The sequence below is a fragment of the Drosophila serrata genome, unplaced genomic scaffold, assembly GCF_035046125.1.
Source record: "Drosophila serrata isolate PLE 108 unplaced genomic scaffold, ASM3504612v1 contig_382, whole genome shotgun sequence".
Taxonomy (NCBI): domain Eukaryota; kingdom Metazoa; phylum Arthropoda; class Insecta; order Diptera; family Drosophilidae; genus Drosophila; species Drosophila serrata.
This window is the reverse complement of record NW_028257280.1, coordinates 6,644,381-6,665,970: the sequence shown is the minus strand read 5'-3', so window position 1 is coordinate 6,665,970 and position 21,590 is coordinate 6,644,381. Positions and strand designations below refer to the sequence as shown.

General features: G+C 39.8%; 2 protein-coding genes across 3 annotated transcripts in view; one reads left to right on the top strand and one right to left on the bottom strand.

Moving 5' to 3' along the window:
- The window catches only part of osy (ABC transporter oskyddad), a 49,403-nt gene that overhangs the window by 8,077 nt on the left and 19,736 nt on the right, over window positions 1-21,590 (bottom strand). The window contains exons 3-5 of one of the 2 annotated variants that reach the window (XM_020955252.2): window positions 6,959-7,118; window positions 5,997-6,259; window positions 5,780-5,873 (exon numbers count right to left, since the gene is read on the bottom strand). In XM_020955252.2, coding sequence (XP_020810911.1) covers window positions 5,780-5,873; window positions 5,997-6,259; window positions 6,959-7,118 — 517 coding nt within the window. Of the gene's footprint in view, window positions 1-5,779; window positions 5,874-5,996; window positions 6,260-6,355; window positions 6,405-6,958; window positions 7,119-21,590 lie in introns of those variants that run through there. The other variant, XM_086840758.1, reaches the window with a different exon arrangement.
- Window positions 10,355-12,617, top strand: Nil (Nilkantha). Its single transcript, XM_020955253.2, has one exon. It carries the CDS (start codon window positions 11,428-11,430, stop codon window positions 12,547-12,549), a length of 1,122 nt encoding a protein of 373 aa, XP_020810912.2. The 5' UTR covers window positions 10,355-11,427; the 3' UTR covers window positions 12,550-12,617.

Below are 21,590 nucleotides of genomic sequence, written 5' to 3'. Positions count from 1 at the left end.
AATCCCACACACTGCACAGGAAAATTCTATGCTAAATAAACCACACACACTCACAACTAGTTGGGAAAGTTTTGCCGCTTGATTTGGCCTCGGCTCGGTTCCTGATTTTCGGCCAAGCCAAGTCAGGCAAGGAAATCGCCTATTTCCCCCGGAGCTGTTGTATTTCTGGCCAATTCCAAAGCCTGCCTTTTCGACTTCTCGGAGCCAATTAACGTCTTAATTGAATTGCAATGCCAAAACTAAATTACGGTTTTCCTACCGAAACTGGCAATTGTAATTTTATTGGCCAACTATGTGATATGCATTATTATGGCCAACAATTTTGCATGCCATAAATAATTTTCCGTTTGCCTCCCGTTTCCCGGCACGCAGAGGAAATTGAAAAATTGAAAAATGCACACGATATTTATGGCGTGGTTCGTAGGTGGCATTTACTGGGCTTGGAGAGGAGCGAGGTTGGAAATTTATTCTAGAATATATAGTGCAAGCTAGCCAAATGAATCTTGGATGTATATCGTAGGGAAAAACAGTGAAATTTGCATAAGAAGGGGGGAATTTTAAATATATACAGAAAGAAATTATGCAAGAAAATATTATATGTACATTCTTCCTTAGAACAATGTGTAAATATTTGGATTGCCAGTGTAATAAGCCTCATGTCCTTTTATTAACAAATAAAATGCAAAGCTTTTACCAACCTTTAAGCCCCTTTACTCAATATGTTTTATACATTTTTAATATTGTTTTTATACCCCAACTCGGGGGGCTTAATGTTCCCGTGCAGTGTCCCATCAGCACTTCATCGGGTAAAGTTTTTGCTTTTCTTGGTTATTGCGCATGTATCTCTTGTCACTCATCAGCTTTAGCAATTATTCAACTGTCCATTTGCATTTTTGCCTTAATTTTTTTTTTTTTGCTTTCCCGCTCGAAGGCAACATGCGGAAAATTACGCGACAAGAAAAAAGAATTGAGAGAGAGAGAGAGAGAGAAACAGAACTGGAGGGAAAAATGGGAAATGCAACCGAAACAATATCAACTATTAAAGGCGCGCCCAGCAGGGAATTGGAGTAAATGCTGGAGTAGAGCACTCGTAACAATATATCCATCACATAATGTTACGCTCCCTGATTTCATTTATTAGAGCAGAAAGTGCTGCATGTACAACTGGGGACAGTCAGAGACAGTCGGAGACCCCTCCTCAGTCCCTTGTGTGTCCCCTGTCTTTACTGTGTGGTGGCCATGTGGCGTATACGCGATTTGGGTTTTTTTTTGTGAGTGTGTATGTCCTCCTACATTTCCTCCTTACTTTTTGTCCTGGTTTTTCTCTTTTTGTTTCAGCTACTTTCTTTTTTCTCTCTTTGCGTGAACCAACAATTTCCCCTGAGCAAAGGCAAAGGCAAAGGCAACGGCAGCAATGCTGACATTAAATTTGGGGAGCAATGTCTGTCAAAAAAAAGTGAAGCGCTGCACTTTGTTAGGAGCGAGACTGGAAGCCATTCGTGATTCTGTTGTGTGGCCAAAGTTGGTTGACCTGCGGTAATGGTGGGTGGGTTGGGCCTGAGGAAGGACGAGTGCTCCAGTCTAAGGCTAATGCCAACACCCGTGCAGGCGTTGATGCTGCCATAATGTGCTACTTGCTTTGATGTGGGTCACACTGTCATCCTAGGTGTAATTTCTATGTTGAAAAGTACTACACAAAATGATATATTCATTACCTCTAGACATTTAAAAAATATTATAAAATGTATAACATATTCTTTAGTCGTAAAAATGTACTAGAATTGATATACATTAAAGTCAAACTCCAAACAAAGGTGTTGTATATATTTTGACCAGAAGAACCATTAAGAGTTTTCCAATATATACTTTCATAAATGTATCCAATGAATTTCTTTATAAAATAAGAATATGTTGACTTATTTTCCAACTATATTTTTCCCCACTGCATACAGAGAAATCCCTGAAAGTACATTACTGTGCAAAGGCAATTGCCAAAAAATAAAATCCCATTTGCCACAAAAACAAAATCTCTGTGGTTGTCCCAATTATTAAGCTTACATGGCGCTGCTTTTCAATTTGCACACAGACTATGAAAAGTGTCATACACACACACACACACAAGCACTCATATCAATACAGCATATGTTTTGTAATAAATAAACCAGCTTTTTCGCACATTAAATAATAATATTCTCATGAACATGGCCAAACATTTGTGAAGACGATGGCACCGCATGCGGTATATTCTCTGCCAGAAACACGTACAAATTTTTAATGTTCATAAATATTTTTCAATTAAAATAAAACTTTTAATCGCCGTACCATACAAATAACAATAACCGAATTTAAGCACGGCAAAAGTTTTAACAACACACACACACACACAGCCTGGAGGATTGGGATGCAGCCGTAAATGCATTTTACGATTATGGTTAATGCTCCTGCTTTTGTTTGAGTGCATCCGCATCAGAGGCGAATAGCAGAAGCTGTCGAAGCTGCTGCAAAAACTAATAGCATTTTTTGCCCATATAATTTTTATTGCCACATGAATTTTCAGCTTATAAATTGCACAGCATGCAATAATCATTTTTAATGCCCGGCTTTGGTTCTGGGTACTGGAAATAGATCAAGTGCCGTCCATAGGTGACGATTGAAGTGCCTCGCTCAATCAGGTCCACGGGACAGTTAAATTTATGTGACTGTCTGTGCGGAATTGAGCCCCGAGTTTGGCCAAGGGGAATCCCATTTTGGACACGCAATTCTGTTGACTCAACAGAAAAAAGGCGCCCAAAACAAAGAAAAGGCGACAACAAAAAGAAAAAAACAAAGACAAAATTCCCGCAATACAGAGGGAAGGTCCAGTGGTCCAGGGAAAAACTCTAGCAAAGTCCTCGTGACGTGCAGAATTGGCCAAAATATGTTGAGATAACTACCTTGGACGAAGCAAAGTCTCATCCTGTTCTGTCCCGGCTTCAACTGGAGCTTTTGGCCAAAAGCAAAGCGTGCAACGAAAAAGTGACAAAGCTGAAAAAGCAATTTGCTGCCAGCCATAATACCCATGCACAGAAAAGAATTATAAGCTAAAGGTTAAAATTTAGTGAAAAACTCAAGCCTTATGGGAGTGTATATTTTATGAAGTTAAGGAAGTATTAAATGGTTACAAAATATTCCAGTAAACAAGAAGTTTTTAGATGTTTCTCTCAGTGTAGCCTTAGCCAACTGAGGCGTGCACAATCCAAGCTGAGACCCGCTTGCTTTTCCAGCTCTCAGCTTCGTGGCCAAACACGTGTTCAATATGAGCAATTAAACACTGTCACCAGAAGTTACACAGACACAACAACTTACAGCATCCCAATAGCTGGGGGGAATCCCCCCAGGGGGCTTTGCATACGCGTATAGAGAGTGAGAAGTTCTTCCGCAAGTTAGATTTTTATAGACCCTAACCGGCAGTGAAACCCATAAACCATAAATTTGGTCTAACAATTCGCATTAAATTCACATTTCATCGCTTTGGCATTTTGGATTAACTTGGGAGCTAGGAGGATGCTTCGATCTTCCTCGTGCCTGGCTTTATGGACTGTGTGAGTGCGGCTCAGTCGATTGTTTTGTTTGTCATCCGACGGCATTCGATGGCATTCAACGGGCTTCCTGGCATCCAGACAGGACACCCAATACCAACGGTGCGATTCCCAAGTGCCGAATGCTGAATGTCGATTGCCCGCAAACAAAAGCGGAGAGTTTTCTATTCCTGGCAGTGATTTTGTTTATTGGCCATAACTCTTTACCGCAATGACTTTCGGCGGCACGGCAAACCGCGGAGTGACAACGGCGGAGGCAACCCACCCATCCGCCAGATCATGTGCGGTGACGGTGGCTTGGGGATTTTTCCCAAAAAAAAAGGGTTCATCCCCCAGAGGGGGTGGTGTGTGGTTCGAGAACGTGTTGTCACTCCACAGCCGGCACAGCATGTGAGCCATTTAGCTCCCTGAATGTCCTTTGGGGTCAAGTGGGGTTAGAGGGCTCAGGACCCAAAAACCGGCTGATTGTTTCTGTATTACGGGAATCATTCCCACAAGGACTTTATATGAATTATGTATGTATGAAAGAAAATGGAACCTTTAAAGCTCTTATAAATTTATTTAGCATTTAATCAGGGGCAAGGAAAATGCTGCAATGTACTTTTTAATAATAAATATTAGCTAAAAGCTCAGGGACGGCCCAAGTAAATATTTTTTGATAAATACTTTTCGCCAAACCATCAATCATTTAAGCTGGAATGTAGTAATGGGTGTTGAGTTACATAGAAAATATTGTATCGATCTTGGAAATTTAAATTGTGGCATGGAAATCTTTTTACAAATAATTTAAAAATATAAATTCACAGTCTTCTTATCTAACCTAAGTTCCCTTCTTTTAAAAATGTAGTTTACTTATTTCCTTGTGCTTTTAAATCCCTTAACTCCCTTGTAGATTTCTTTAAAAAGAACAAATATAAATACACTTTTGATGAATAATTTTTGTCACCCAATCAATCACCATAAACGGTGTACAACTTGGCTTCGCTGTGAAGTGTCTTGAGTGTCGATCTCCTGGCAATCTCACACACCGTCTTCTGTGCTTCCCACATCAATCTTTTTCATAGTGTTGTCATTGATATATTCAACCATCTCACACTTCACTTGAGCTTGCGTGTGTCCCTGGGTAAGGATTTTGTTTGTTTTATGTGCGCAGATATCCTGTGCGTGTTTTTGCCAAGTATCTGTATTTGTATCTGTGCCTATATCTCAGAGCCATGTATCTATGTATCTGCCTGTCCTGTCCAACTGTCCATTGTGATGGGCGTTTGTTTGCGAGCTTTGTCACGATTTATTCCCGTATTTTTCCCCTTCACGTATGTTATTTATTTTTTTTTTCGCCTGTATTCAAGTTCATTGTTTGCAGCAGGCATTAAATGACTAGCGCAGTTATATTTCCCTATCCAGATCACACCCCTGCATCGTTATAGCACTTGGAGAAAATTTATAGTAACATAATTATGCTATTATCAAAATCGAAGTTTGTACGTCGAAATAATTTCTGATATTGTATTAATTAAATCTTGAAACCTTTAAGAAGATTTTGATACTAGTTTCTAGGCAAACTTTTTATTTAAATACAATTTTGAGAATTGTATAATCATGTTGCCTATATACTTATTTATTTCTCAATAATAAATATACTATATTTTAGGCCTTATTAATTTTTTTCACTTATTATTCTACGTGCATCTGTTCTGTCGGTGGCATTAATAAATCTGAAGTAAATTCTGCAATGTGTCTCGCTCGGAAATGCCTCGTAAATCCTGCCATGGCCATGGGTCAACGGGAGAGACAGCCGCCGGTAATATTCTACTCCTCGGCTTTTCTCTTTGCGAGATTCATTTTTCGGTTTTTTTTTCTCTTTTCGGACAGGACACGGATTTGCTGCTGCTGCTGCTGCTGCAGCTAACGGATGGCAGGATACAAATTTGCCAGAGGAGAGAGAGAGCGAGCGGAAGCACTTAGCGCCGCATGTTGACAGCCCTCGGTAGTGCTGATAGCTGAACTTTCACCTTGGCACTGTCACCATAATATTGCTCATACGCCGCATATTACACATAGATGTTCCGCCTGGCCATAAATCACACGGCCAAACAATGCGTGGGCGCCAAAAGCCATTGACACTTGCCTGCCATACCCCATTTCCCAAAACCCTGCTCATCGTGTCCTGGGAAATCAGGGAAATCTTTTGGGCTACTTACCATATGTGCCTGGGCACATTCGTCGATGTAATGTGTGGTGATTATCACAGTCGTATGACCATTTTTCGTAATGTCCACCAAATGATCCCAGATGCTGTAATCGACAAAGATGAAGAGTTAATCAATTGACAAATGTCATGGTTTTGTAGGCAGTGAATGAAGGGATTATCTAAGCTTCATTTTTTCCAGTGCACCACCCATTAAATTCAGTACTCACCTCTGTCGCAATACGGGATCCACACCCACTGTGGGCTCATCCAGGATGAGGAGCTCCGGTTCGTGGAGCAGGGCCACTGCCAGACTCACTCTTCGCTGTTGGCCACCACTAAGATTCTTGACAAATTTCGAGGCATTTGGCAAATTGAGCAATTTGAGGAGGAATTCGGTGCGATCCTCGATGTCGCTGCGGGCCATGGCCGAAATGATGCCAAAGTAGATTAAAGTCTCACGCATTGTGAATTCGCCGTAAAGGGCTATCTCCTGCAATAAAGGCAAAAATGGAATACGGAAATTATATTAGCACCGGGCACAATACAAGAGTTTTTCATCAAGTCTCACTTCAAAAGTGTTGCCTACTTTCCGGAGTTGATTTTTTATGACAACTGAGCCCTGGAACTGTGGCACAAAAGTCATATTTTTTGGGAAAAGTATATCATATAATGAACCTATTCTTTAAGTTTAATAGTTAAATGTCGAAGTATGTTAAAGAAATAAATATATTTTTGCAAATAATTTATGTTAATGTAAACTACAGCAACTATGACTATTTAATAAAATAACATAATATTGTTCGAATAATGATAATGAAAGCATCAACTTAAATGTAATCATTCGCCACATAATTAATAATTACATTCAATAATATATTAAATCCTTTCAATCGGTTTAATAATGCTGTGCAATGTCAAGCCAATTTAAGTAAAGTTGGGATATTCTTTTGGATTGTGGAAATTAAAAGTTTTGCTTGCTTTCACTCCTTCCGAATCCTCATCCCCTGACTGAGAGGCATTTAAAACTTTGCCGGGTATAATTTTCTTTTGTGCTTTTGCCATTTTATTGCTCTTATTTAATTTAGTCGAGTCCGGGCATGTTGGTAATAAAAGGCACAATAAAAAATTCACGAGCTACCAGCTGAAATTGCAGGTGAAAAATGTCTGCATTCTGGTGAGGTCGACTCACCTGTGGCATATAGCCAATTCGAGGTCCTGGCACTCCAGAACCACGCGATCCTGGACGTCCGCCGAGCACCCAAATCTCACCCGAATTGAGGCGACGTCGTCCGACGATGCAACTGAGCAGCGTTGTTTTTCCACATCCAGAGGCACCCAGGAGACCATATCTGCAATTGCAAATTGTAAAGTAAACTTTAAGTCAGGGTCATAATAAGATTTATGTTAGTATGAAAGAATAAGGGAATGCAAGGGCTACAAGCAGATAATTTTAAGAAGGTTTAGTTTAGAATTTACTTAACTAATTTTATTTGAAAAGGTAGCAAAGTGACTAGAAATAATGGGTAAGTCGGGTAGCCGAAGTTTGTGTACTCTTGCTAAATTCGATTGATCATAACTAAGCCAAAAATGCATTAATTTCAATTCGGAAAGCTTTCCTATGCTAGTTTTTATTATGGTAATAATTCTGCATAATCTATTTAAAGTTTTAAAAAAATCCAACATTTCGCCAATTTTTGACAATTTTAACGAAGTAACCCCTTAAAAAAATGTAAAATTTTGAAAAACTTAAATTTTTTGTCGTACATAGCTAGATTGATCCGGCTGCTGATGCTGATAAATAATATATATGATTTATAGGGTTGGAAATGACTCCTTCACATTGTTTCAAGCTTCTGACATATAACTGCAGAGTTATATTTACTAGGAACTATAATTTCCAACATTTTTTATTTATAATCCTCTCATTGTATTTTATATCGCAAGCCATATAATTCCAATTAACTCTTTAAAACTAACCGGAAACTACCCAGGTTAGGTATCTGCAAATTTCGGCTGCCATAGAAGCTGCATTTAAGTTGGTCCTGAAAGAAGGTCAGAAAACTGCTGGCCAAGAGTCGGATATTTTCGGGTGAGGACTACCTGCCGCACAAATATTTTAAGCACTCACACCGACTAGGTGCTGCAGGTGCACTCTCACACATACACTAAAACCCACTCACACCGGCACAAGGATGAAAAGCATCAGGTGAAAAATCAACTGTGAATAGTTTTGCAAAAATATTCAGGCGCAAAAAGTTTCATTGCTCGGTGGCTCTGTTCTCTCAGAGCTCTCTTAGCGCAAAACCCGTGCCGCTTTTCCTCCTTTTTTTTCACCAGCTATCTGCCACTTTTCCACCACTACTCTGGCAATGCCTTTTCCCTCGCTTTTCCACCGCTTTTCTCTCCAGCACCTGTACTATCTCCATGTTCAGGTTCAGGTCGGTGTGGTATGTGCGCCGCTTATCTCGTGTGCGGAGGAGCTGTTGCGAAATATATTTAGGGAATGTTTAGCACAGCTTAGCGCGCCAGTCAGCCTCCGCCCAACGCCCACAAGCCGCCCATTTTTTCCACCAAACACCCACTACACCAGTGTCCCCATGTGGGGAAATGCACTGGAATTTACTAACTTCAGAAAATAAATAATACTTTAACAGAAAATATTTGAAATAAGTTAAAGAAACAGATTAAGTACTACAGACTGAAGGTTGCAACGGTTGCTTAATTACTTTAATGGTCTCAAAACATATTTATTCAAAGGTAATAACTGCTTAGTGAATGAAATACAATATATATACATATTTTATATTTTGTATTAAATGTATTTAGTTTTATTTATTTAGTCTTAACCTTTTTTCCGTTCTGTGTGATCAACAACCTGCCCCAAGTTGCCGTATTTTTTATAACGTGCACAGCGCGCGAGTTTAGAAAATTGTTGGTCTGGCAGTTGCCAGTTAGATGTTGAGGGTGATGTCCTCCAGGATGGAGGGTTATGGGGGGTCGCGGTTTGAGGTCAACCTGTATGCATGTATGTGTACGTGTGTGTGTGTGTATGTGTGTGTGCCTAGCCATGAATAACATGCAGGTCGAAGCGACTGCACTCGGTATTTGGCAAGAGGGGAGAGTGAGAGCCACACTTGTATAAGCCAAAGCAAAAGCCAAAGGGGTAAATAAAAGCACAGCGCTCTGGTGCTCGGTCCAGCTTAAGGACACCCGAGTTGGCCAGAGGGGAATGGGAAAGGGAGGGGTAGCATCAGGTAGGACAATGGAGCCAAATATGATTAAACTCTCTACTAAACTCAAGCGCAAAGATAAAACTAACTAAAAGTGAATAATTTGTTGGCTTTAATTGAGTGTTTGAACTCCCATGAACTGCAACTGAATGGGTTTCCCTCCATTGAAGATGAAATTATGTAAACTGTTGGGATTTAATTTTTCAGTTCTTAGGTTACAATTATTTACAACTCTTACAAAAGCCTGCAGCAGTTGTCTTTTGATGACCTTTTCAGTGTCATTACTTCCATTGCTTTACGTAAGGAGGCATAGAAATTTCTAGGTTTTAAAGTATGGCAACATTTGGTAATTAATATTAAGGTGCTTAGTCTAATACTTTAGAAAATATGTAGTCTTGCCTTTGCTAAAAGCCAAGTTTTGTCATCACATTTGTTTTTAAGCCGCTTATGCATATTCACTGTCAAGTAAATTACTAATATCAATGGACACTAAGGCCAAGGTCTTAATAAAGTTTATAATCAAGGTTTGGTTTAGTAGTTACAGTATTTGTAACTTGTTAGTTAAAGTCATTAGTCTCCTGACTTACAGCATTAATTTCCTGTAAGGGAAAAATGATTAAAGATCATTTTAATTTTTTATTATTTCTGTAACAAAAGATGTCGATTTCCTGATGACATTTTGATCAGTACAATGTCTTGAGTTTCCCCAACAGGTTAAGACCTTACTACTTAATACGATTTCCTTGTCCCCAGGCCAATTCAATATTCCCGCCTTGTTTTATTTCAGTTTCCTGTGGTAAATTCCCCATGCTTTCCAAGGCATTTGCATGCAATTGCATTCAGTGTTTTTTGCAGTTTTGCATATCGCCAAGCATAAATCCGATGCCATAAAGCGTTAAATGGGCGAGTGTCGTGTTAGAAGGGAACATAGCCGTAAAACTCCGCAGTGCCCGCCGAGGCAGACGATGAAAAACATTCCAAGTCACAAATTACCAACATTTACCTGCGGTGTGCGCATATTTTTAGCCCCCGTTAAGCCCGGTGTTTTTGTTTTTTGTCCACCTTGGGGGCTTTTTCCCCGCAGGAAAACAATGCAAACAATAAGCTGTGTGATGCAGACGTCGACGCTGACGACCGACGAACCGACTTGATGTTGATGTTGATGTTGATATTGCAACCCATTAACCTTTTTTGCCACGCTGGCATTTAGCCTGAGCTTGATGCATTCCATTCCGCAACTCATTTCTGGAGTTTTCTGGAGCCCTGATTGATGATTTGTGTGTATGCAAATGGGTTGCGGCTGTGCATTTTGGTGGCCATAAATTATGCGCTAATTAATTTCTAGTTGTTTGCTGGAAACTCGCGTGAGCTGCAAGGATCATTAAGACCATATTTGATTTTAAAATTACCGGAAATGTAGTCTGCATCACTGGGTAATTAATGTTAATGTTGCCTAGATTTTTTTTAGATTTATTAACTAGGAAAGGAAAGATCAAAGATCAAAAGAAATGTATACCTAATGAGTAAACCCATTTTTCAAACTTTGTTTCAAGTAATATACTACATTTCCGAGATTTCTGTGATACTCAGATCGTTGAGACCCGCATTTAATTATATTTTCTGTACTTACTCTCGCCCTGATACCCTGACAAGTGCACAGGGAAATCGGATGGGGTCGAGTGAAACTGAGATGTTGAGAGTGCAAAAACTTTGCACTTGGCTTTAACAATTAGTTCGTGTCCTCCCCTCCCATTCCAATAGCACCAACAAAACCAGTCATCCAATCCCTACTCCTCACCTGTTTTTCCCAGATTTCATTAGTAGTTGTAGTTGTTGCTAAGCAGCAGCGCGTCACAGGCAATTACAGGGGCGGTAATGCGTATTTAATTAACAAGCTTACTTAGTAGTTTTCCATGGAAAATTTAGCTCATTGTTTGGCAGAAGGCGAACAGCGAGTGGAACCAACTGACATTTAGACTCTCAACGACTCCGGCTGCCTATTTGCCTGTCCAATTAAACGATAAACTTTCTTATGGCCATTCAATTCCCACACCGAGCGAATGGTTCAAAGGAATTTTGTTGAGGAGCGGGAAAGGGAGTAAGATTCATCCTGGAAGTGGGGATCTTTTGTGTCTTTATGGACTCCGATGCTAATTGAATTGTCATCGATTAATGGAGCCTCGCCCAAGATTCTGAAAATGTGCAAAAGCAATAACTTCCACTAGCTAGAACAAAAGTTGAATGATTCGGCAGGAGTCGACTTTACACAAAGAGAAATTTCTTTCATTTCATTTCGTGTCAAAAATATGTCTTTCTATTAATGTCAGAAACTTTAAGTACAATACAAAGAATGTGGAAATATATATTCCCCACATACGACAAGCCCTAAAATTTAATTACAAATTTAGAGTGTGAGGGAATCCACAAAATGGGCAGCTATGCCGCAAAACCGGAAACGGAAAAGGATGTGAACGTGGGCGAAGGCAACGGACTTCGTTACTGCGTTAGTTCAATGCAAGGGTGGCGAACAGAAATGGAGGATAAACACATCGCTGCTTGTGGCCTTAGGAAACCCTACGAAGACCTGTCATTTTTTGGTGTGTTCGATGGCCATGCCGGTGATCATATAGCAATCCATTGTGCCGAGAATCTACTGACCACCATAACAAATACAGATCAATTTTCTAAGGCCGAGTTCAAGGAGGCGTTACGAGAGGGCTACATTCAGCTGGATGCGCAGATGCGAAAGATGAAATGGGATAAGCCAGGTGCAACGACGGCAATGACGGCGGGTGGAACGACGGCCACTTGTGTCCTGGTTACGCCAAAGAAAATGTACTTGGTCAATTGCGGCGATTCTCGGGCTGTGCTTTGCCGGAAGGGAAAGGCCTCTATTAGCACCGTGGATCATAGACCGACTTCGCCCAAGGAGAAGGCCCGCATAAAAAAGGCCGGTGGCACGGTTATCATAGATCGAGTGAACGGTAATCTGGCCGTATCTCGGGCATTGGGTGACTTTCAGTACAAACGCATCCACTGGCAGCCCTGCGAACAAATGGTCTCTCCGGAACCCGATATATTCGAATGCGATCGTGTGGTATGCGATGAATTTGTGGTTATTGCCTGCGATGGCATATGGGATGTGATGAGCAGCCAAGAAGTCTGTGCCTATATCCATTCACGGCTCCTTGTGACCGACGATCTGCCAGAGATTGTCAATAGTATTCTGGATATATGCCTTCACAAGGATAGTAGAGATAATATGACACTGATGCTGTTGCTACTTCCGGGCGCACCGAAGATCAGTGAAGATGCTGTGACAGCCGATCGTATTCTAGATCATAAAATTGAGGAACTTACAAGGGAACTCATTGAGAAGAACGATATATATTTCTTTCATAATCTGCTAGTTCTCATGGATCGAAAGGCAGGGGAAATAGAAAATCTACCGCCGGGCGGTGGATTATATGCCAAATATCATGTTATTAGAAGAGTTTTCCATGAGATGTTTCCCAAGATGCCTGCTGATCTTGATTACACTTATTATTAAATTTAATTCTAAATATAAATACAACAGTTAAAGTTCATAGAAATTAAATAAATTTATTTCCCAGTGTACTATTCTTTTCATTAGATTTTCCTGCCCTCCAGGCTGTGCAATATGTAGCAGCAGCTGAGCATTATGGCCATCCGATTGCCGACTTGTGTTTCGTCAAAAACAATGGCACAACATGGCGTATGCTTGATTTTTTCAATTAGATACAGACGCACGCACTACGCATACGGAATGCCTAAGGACCTGAAGAACAATCAAACTCATAAAACTCAGACTCAGACTTGCCATCGGAATCAGAATCCAAATCAGAGTCCGAGTCGAAGTGAGACCCATTCCCGGACTGCCTGCTAATAATTAAAATTTGCCTGCCACAAAGGATAAGCCCCAAAAGAACGAGAGAAGATGTCGGAAGCGTGCCATCCGAGAGGGAAAAATGAAAAGTTATGAACTACAGCTGGAGCAGTTACAGCTAGCTCCTCTCCAGTCCCGTCCAGTCCACTCAACTCTACTCCAGTCCAGTCCACTCCACTTCAGTCCACTCCAGACCATCCGGCTCCGCAGCCATGTACAGTACGTGCCACAACACACAACACTTGACCCAAGCGGTTGCAACAGTCATAACAATGACTGCTACTCCATTGCCGCCACTGGCCCCAAACAGCAGCTGTCCATTTTAATTTTCCAGCTTGTGTAAATAATTTAAACAATTCCATGTCCAGTCCGACAGGAACAAAGAGGAGGAGAGAGTGCCAAGCGGAAGAAGGAAGTGCTCAGTTATTATTTGTTACCTCGACTCCCTGGCAGCCTTGGCCTATTACTTGCGGTGGCAGAGTCAGCATTTGTTTAGCTTTCTTTGTTTCCTCTCTGCCTCTCAGGTTTTTTTTTTGGAGTTTCGTCTTCTAACCAAATATTTTTGCTGGCCAAGTGAACCAGGGATTGGAAGAGTACACAGTGGAAAATATAGAAGAATACAGACTGCAGTATAAACTTGAAACTAAATACAAATATTTAAAAAATTCAGCAATATTTACATCACTAATATTTGTTCACTACAAAATTTGTTTCAATTTTTATTCATTGTCTGTATTAAAAAAAAAGAATTCCTTTTTTGATGCGAATTTCCCATTTTTGCAATTCGAAACAAATTCTTGGTTAGTGGCGAGTGTGGGTGCGATGGCATGAGAAAACAAAATGCAAACAATAACATGTTGGACCTGGTCCTTCCGCTTGCCAGGACCTGGCCCTGCATCCTGGGCCTTCGGTTTTGCTATCTGGATTTGAGGAGACCTTTCACCCAAAACTGGATGCACTCATGTCCATTCATTGTTGCTGCCTGCCCAGTTTGTTTGTTTACTTTGTCTGGCAGCGTGTCTGTTGCATATCAGTGACCAGCATATCGTTATTTTACTATAATTTTAACCATTTTCGGCACTGTCTACCCTCGGATGCTGGCATAGTTTCTGTTTCGTTTTTCTACTTAGTTTCATGTTGGCATTTTAATCAAGTTTCCAAAATCTAGATGTTACAGCAGCAACAATTGCTTATTAAATGGCAAAATCAAAAGAGAGGTTTGACCTAACTTCTGACTGACTGGCTGGCCATTTGGTTTATGAAACTTTTCGGTAAATATTTGTGGCCCAGCAGCATTTGCAACATTTTCCTATGGTCATTTTTCTATTTGCTTCGTTAACCGCACACGAAACGAAACGAAACGCAAAAAAAGTGGATTCCCTGCGAGTGAATGTTTGCGAAAACTTTGTTTGCCGCCCGTCGCTGGGCATAATGCTAAACTTTCTTGCGCTTGATTCCATTTTTTCGACTCTCCGCTTTTTGGACTCTTTTATTTTATTCCTTTTGTCAAATGCAGACCAAACCAATTACAAAATCCACACAGCCACAGCCGGAGAACAAACAGAACTGGGCCAACAGGACAGGGCGCCCCTGAAAGCCGAGCGAGCAAAGTTTGCTTGCAAACAATTGCAATTTATTAAGCCAAGAGCCAGGCAAAGCGCAAACAATGTCCGTGTCCATGTGGCCAGCATAATTAAAAGTAAGTTCAATGCGCTGGCCCAGACAGAACCAACCGAATCTCGGCCAGAGATGAGCGTTTTTAGCTGCTAAAGAAATCCCAAATATTTGCAATTTCATTTAAATACAATTATTGCAAAGGATAATATTATTTTGTGTAATAATTGGATTTGATTATTGGTATTGTATGGGTAAAAGAAAACAATCTAGTCTCGAAAGAGATTGAGGGAAAACTCTTGGAAAATCTATAATGAATTTAAGAGAAATCTCAATGGTTTGCTCTAAAATGAATAGTTATTTTCTAATAAGTACTCTTAAAAACAGTAAGAAATTCAACTGCCGTGCATCATCCTTGATATCGATCTGGCTGCATCACTCATACGCCCCACTGTACCAACTTATTATGCCTCACAGCACTTGCAACTTGTAATTATGTTGCAATAAGTTGGAAGCTGCCCCACAGCCATGGCATCTTTGTCCGCATCTCGCTAATGCGCTGGTTACAAATATGTGATCGGGCACTTCAATTGCGAAACCGTATTGGAGAAGCAGCAGGAATAAGGGTCAGACAATGGGGTCACTGATTAGTTGTGAATTTACTGCTGATTAAGATGCTTTTTAAAAAGAACTCGCCACCCACTCTGGTCCTCTGAACTTTTCTGCCAACTTTTCCGGGCTACTCTCTATATATCTGTCGATTTCAGTGAAAGGTTCGAGGTGTGAGCTGTGTGTTTGTGCTTGTGCTAACTTTCTGTTGAATTGGCAGTTTATGAAAAATTCAAGGACTCACATTAATTTCGCGCCTTAGAAGAACATATAAATGAAACGGAATAAAATATTTTTGTAGTCCTGGCTATGCCGCAAGTCATCCGGAAAGCAGGAAAACGTGTTGAAAAGCATTCGGGATGAGCAAACAAATAAAAAATGCTGATCGTGCCACAATCGATTGCTCTGTGAAGTTCCTTTTCTACTCTATAATCTCTTTCAGTTAATTTTGTTTAGCTATTTGTGGAATCATTTAAAAAAAGTGAATTTAATATTTCTGTTTTAAAGATTTAAGTATATAAAGTGTGTCTATTAAAGTAGACTTCTTTTTAGACCGCAAAACGATTAAAATATATAAAAAATTAGCTGTCAGTTTATTGGGATTTTTTTTTTGTCTTTTTAAATGAATGAAAGTTAATTTATTATCTAATTAAACACACGCAATTGCTGGACAAACAAATGGATGTTGTTATCCAACTTTGCAGGCTTTTTTGTTCAAAATTTAATCAGTTCAACCCACTTAATTACAATAAACTCTCCTTTCTTTTGAAAGAACAAATATTTAGACGATTTTATTTTGACAATTGGTAAAAAAAAAATAATATCACAGTTCAGAAGCTGCGTTTGACCATTTGTTTACTGGCTAAATAAAATCATGACAATGTGGCATGAATCAACAAAATCAGCTGAGAGACAAATTGCCTCGAACACGCAGCAAAATCAAAGCCAACCTTATATATAGTATATAGCCTGATGCATCTACCATTCCTAAAAACAAATGGTACTATTTTTTGATGTCGTAAACCTACAGCCTGTTTTTAACTCCATTGACGTTGGCTAAACGGGTCTGAGGGATCGTAGGTATTTATTTAAATTTATCGCATTGAGCTGTGCGTGCGGATAGGAAACCAATTGGAAAATTCCCATGCAATTTGGCATCGTAGATTCCGTGTAATTAACAATTTAGCGATTGCAATGGCAGCCATTTTGTCATGGCATCCAATTGTGCGCGGGGGTGCATAACAATGAGCGAATAAAATGCATTCGCTAAATAATGCAAATTCAGTTTTGACGCACATAATTTCATTTTAATAGAAATTTTATACTTAACGCTGCTGTTTGTGCTGTTGTTTCTCCTCTCTTGCCCCTAGGCGATGCAGCACATAAATAAAGGTGCCGGGGCAACGTAATTTAATTGCTTATTTTCCCCATTATGGAGTCAGCCTTCTGTAGTTTCGCATTTATGCAGCATTCCTGCCGGAAGTTGCGCATACGCCGCGTTGGCAAGGAAGGTCAAACCGAAAAAACGCCGCCAGTTATGCGCCTTTACGCCTATGTAAAATGGGGTGGTAGAATTATGAAAATCACAAGATGCTTGCTACATTGTATATAGTTAAGCTTTCAGCCTCATCGACCTACCGATATCACCTACATATTTTCCATTGTCGCTTCTCTGTGTCACTTTTAAATATTTATTTCACGCCAACTGGCTGTAAATTTTCGGACACCATAAGCCTTTAGGTGAAAGCCCAGCCATATCACCGGACGTAAAGTATGGCTGATTTATACAGGAATCAGGCTTAACAGGGAATGAGCATAAAAAAATTATATCACAACTATGCGACTGCTGTGAAACACTGAGCAGAAAAATATGAAAGTCCTTTTTAGGTCAGTTACTAAAATCTTTTCCGGATTATAAAGACGAATTTGCTATAATAGCTTCATTGTTCATGTTATGATTTAATTATTCAATGTCTCAAATTAAAAATTAAAATATTTTCTTCATTTTAAATACATTTAAATCTTACTTCCAATAGTTTTATAATTAATTGCACTCCCATGGCAGTGTATTTGTGCGAGTCCGTTGAGGTGAGGAGGGAACGCTTAACTTATTAAATGCGCACACTCCGTTTTAATTACTCACACACATAACTGTGGGTGCACGTGTGAGTTGCTAATTGCGGGTCCACACACACACACACATGCCAGCCGAGCACAATTTTAATGCGCACTTCCGTTTCCGCTGTAATGCCTGCGGCATAGTTTATTTTTATAGCCCGCAACATGGGGCGCAGCTCTGCCTCCTTTTTGCGGTGCGTAATTGTTAATTTTCAACAGCGCACACACCGCAATGATGAACGACGAACGACTCGCTGCAAGACTGACAAACTGAAAGACTGACAGACTGACTGCATGACCGGCTAACTGACTGATGGATGGAAGGACAGAAGTCAGATGCATTGGCATCGCAAGAAAGCATCCCTGACATTTTGATATCGCTGTTGCACTGCAAATTACCAGCATTTAAGGGAAAGCGTTAACAAGGATAAACATTGACAGTTGTCGACCAGTCTGAGTCCAACCGCAGCAGAGAAGAAAATAATGGAACATTTTAAACTAATTAAGAATAAGATCAACTTAAAAACAATGTGATACAAGACAAAATTTAAAGTGTTTAAGGGTTCTCTAGTTCTGTACACTAAAATACTTATTTCCTATTAAATCCCTCCAGAGTTTCCCAATTTTCCGCTGTGCAAATGAACTGAATGAGTCCGGAAAAAAGGTTGAAGGAGAGCCAAAGAAAGCCAAGAATGAAGCGCAGCTTAAGCAAATTAAGCGCAAAATCACAGCACTGACAAGCAGATGGATGGGCAAACAAAAGCCATGGTGGGGCATCCAGATTGGTACTGGAGGACATTATGCAATTATTTTAACATTGCCAGTACCCACTGACTGGGCTTAAGCAAATTGAATTCGTCGCATTCTCCTAATTGCGGCCAACACTCTGCGATGCCGTGTCCCCTCTCACACAGCCATCATGTCCTTGGCCGAGAGACAGCGAGTCCTGCAGATTCCTGCTGCTTCAGCTGCCCCCGAAGCCTTGGAGCTTCCTTACCCATGCCTCCGGCGGAAATTCGTTTCATTTCTGGATAATTGCTGCTTGAATTTCAATTCGAACGGAGCTGTGGAACCTTAAAACGCCGCTGAACGTTCTCGGCTATCCTGCACTTGTCGCAGCCTCAATGCAAATTGAATTTCCAGTGAATTGGGGTGAAGCCATTGCCCAGATATCCTAGGATATAGAATTTCACACTGACTGGGCTAACCAGGAAGGAATAAGAGTAGTTGTGGATTAGGTATAATATTCCACGAAGTAAGAAATAATGTTTACATACTCTTCAAGTCTACAAAGTAATTTTAAAGTTCATAGAAATATTATTCTGCATTTATAAAAACCTTCACGCCTAGTTGTCTTTATTAAAAATTTTATTTTTAAACGACCTAATTTGATTTATTTTTAATATAAAAGCATCTTTTATCTTATTAGCCATGGCCAAAGTTTTTGGAATAGCCAGCAAACTCGCTGACAGGGAAATGTATGCGGAAAATTAACATTTTACCTCTTGGGCAGAAACTAATTTTCTATGCCACTTAGCGGCGGGTTGGGGTCGGGAAATTCGATGACGACGGCAATGGAGTTCGACAGCGTTTTTGCCTTCTGGCGCGACCAGCACTTCAGTCCTCTTTCAATCAATTAATTATTGTTTTATGCCGCTCTCAATCCTTCAAAAGGATAGGCAAAAAAAAAACCCAAAAGTAAAAGCACAAAGCAAGAAAAGGAACTCCCTGTCCTGAGGCGAAGGCAAGAACCAAAGCAAAATGGAGGCATACTTTACAATTAATTTGCCATTACGGCAGAGGTCTTGGGTAGAGTTCTCTGCCATTTTTAATCGATTTTCATTACGGACTCGTAGGCATGGCCATAGCCATAGCAGTTGCCTTTTCCTTTCCTTCTCCGCCCTGCTCCCGTTCTCGTCACCACTCACTTGACGCTTCAATTGGCCTCGTCTAAATGGGCAAACAAACTCTCGACGTGGCGGTGTGTCCCCTCCTGTCCCTGAATCCTGCCCCCCAGTTGGTTGCCTAATTTGACTAATAAGCTGGCCATTGCAACGGCTGTTGAACTTCCGGCGCGACGGGGATGTGGCCTGGGATGGCGATGGCTAAGCCTTCGGCCACTTTCGGTAATTATATGCCAAAACAGTTCAGCGGCGTTGAAGCGGCAGTTGGCCATTTGCCTTCAACCCGCCGCCGCCGACGACACAAGAAAAAAATCTGTGTAAGCATTGATGGCCTTTTAAAGATGTACAAGGAGTACAAGGAAATTTTAAAGCAATTTATCTTTTTCTATATTTATTCCCTGAGAGGGTTTTCCAATTCACTCCGAAGCTTTGAAAACAGTGAAGAAGTCATTTACGACCCTATGTTTCTTATATATTCTTGATCAGAATAAACAGAATAATCTTTCTAGTCATGTCCGACGAAACTTTAATTTTTTTTAAATTTTGAGAATTTTATAAGGGGTTACATTATTAAAATTATCAAAATTTGGCAAAAAAAATGAATTTTTTAAATTGTAAAATTTATATGCAGATGTGTTAATCTCGTAAAAACTAACATATGAACGCTTTCCGAATTGAAATTAATGCTTTTTTGGCTTAGTTATGATATTTTAAAAATTTATATTTACCGTAAAAATAAACACACTGATTAAATATATTTACAATAAACATATTTAATGTTTTCTTGGTGGAATACGAAATCCAAAAGGCGAATGATGGCTGAAAGTTATATCTAATTTGATTTGCAATCAGCATCTTTATCAATAGAAACCAAAACATTGTTTACAAATTATTAAACCATTTTTAGAATTCCCATAATATGTAAAATATCTTTCTCTTATATTCTTGTTCAAGTGCATCACCTTAAAAATTTCCAACTCCTCTCTGATTTCCCACTTTGGCTGTCCCTTTTTTTGTTGGTTCTTCCTTATTGGTTAATCATTTGCCATAAAGATTTTAATTTCCGCTTTTTAATAGGCATAAAGCCTATCGTTGTGGTCTGGGTCGATGGGACTAATCCCGGCTACACTCTGTGTAGCTTTTGTTTGCCTTTTGAAGATTTTTCATGAATTAAGCGAAGACGTAATTGGTTTGCCAGCAGCAAAAAGCTGTCAGTCAAGATTAAGTTTTTCATTGGAAAAAGGGTTTTAATCATTTTAATTGTGAAGTTTCCACAAGCGACACTCCTCCACCCTATGGCAAATGATATCCATTCATTAGTGTTATTTGGCCCAATAATATCTCAAGGACAGCACAAGTCAACGACACAAATTACTAAAAGCGTTATGATTGCCAGGCAAGCAAAGGTAAGGCTAAACGATTTGACGTACCCTCTCAATGACTTGAACTTCAAATTAAGTTCACAAATGACACATGCACAGAAAGAAAAACAAAGCAAAGGCCTTTTAATAATATAGACTTCAGTATAAAGTATTTTTTTAGAGAATTAAATATATATTCTCCCACATATAATACATGTTTTTAAATAACTAAAATAATTGTTAAAATCTCAACTTACTTCCTTCAGTATTATTATTTCTGTGTATGCTCGAATGCGGGCTTGTTGATATTGGATAAATCGTAGGCACACACGCAAATCGGAGAGCATAGTATAGAGAAAAGCATTGTAACTGACTAAAGTCAAGCGGGCGGTCATCGATTGACTGGCCAACAGGGCGTATGAGTTGCCATTGAAAGGCATTCAATAATTTACTAATGTCTAACACCGAGCGGGTGAAATTATAATTTCCAAGGGGGGTGATGGGTGAAGAAGAAGAAAATCACACTGAAATAATAATTTGATTGACCCACTACCACCACCACTACCAGATACTGGCCTGATTATTTTCCAGGCAGAGCAATTTCTTACGCAAATAATGTTGAAATTGAAAAGGCGTTTCGCTGTCATCAACAATGAGGCTAAACAAACTATTGATTGGCAGGTTTTGTGCGGCCTAATGACCACATGTCATGATGGCCACTGCCAACGAGTCGGTGCATTAAATGTGGACTTGTTTATGCATAAATCGAGCTGTAATTAGGGGCTAATGATTTTGCTATTGACCTCAAATAACCACCGACTCCAGAGTCGACAGAGAGATACATATATGTATTACAAAACAGTCAGCACACGTGAAGGCAATTGCAGCGTTTAGTTTATGATATTTCATACATATATATATATGTATATATATAGTCTGCAATAAATAAACTTAAATTAATAGAGGCAAGTATAACTGAAAGCCTGATTGGAGGTGAGCAGGATCTTAGTTCATTTGAATGTGTGTGTTAAGCACTTGTAGTTAAATCTTTTGGATTTGTGTTAATTAAAAAGGATTT

Excerpts from the sequence above, each read along its gene's own strand:
- Nil (XM_020955253.2), top strand. The coding sequence starts at position 11,428 with ATGGGCAGCTATGCCGCAAAACCGGAAACGGAAAAGGATGTGAACGTG.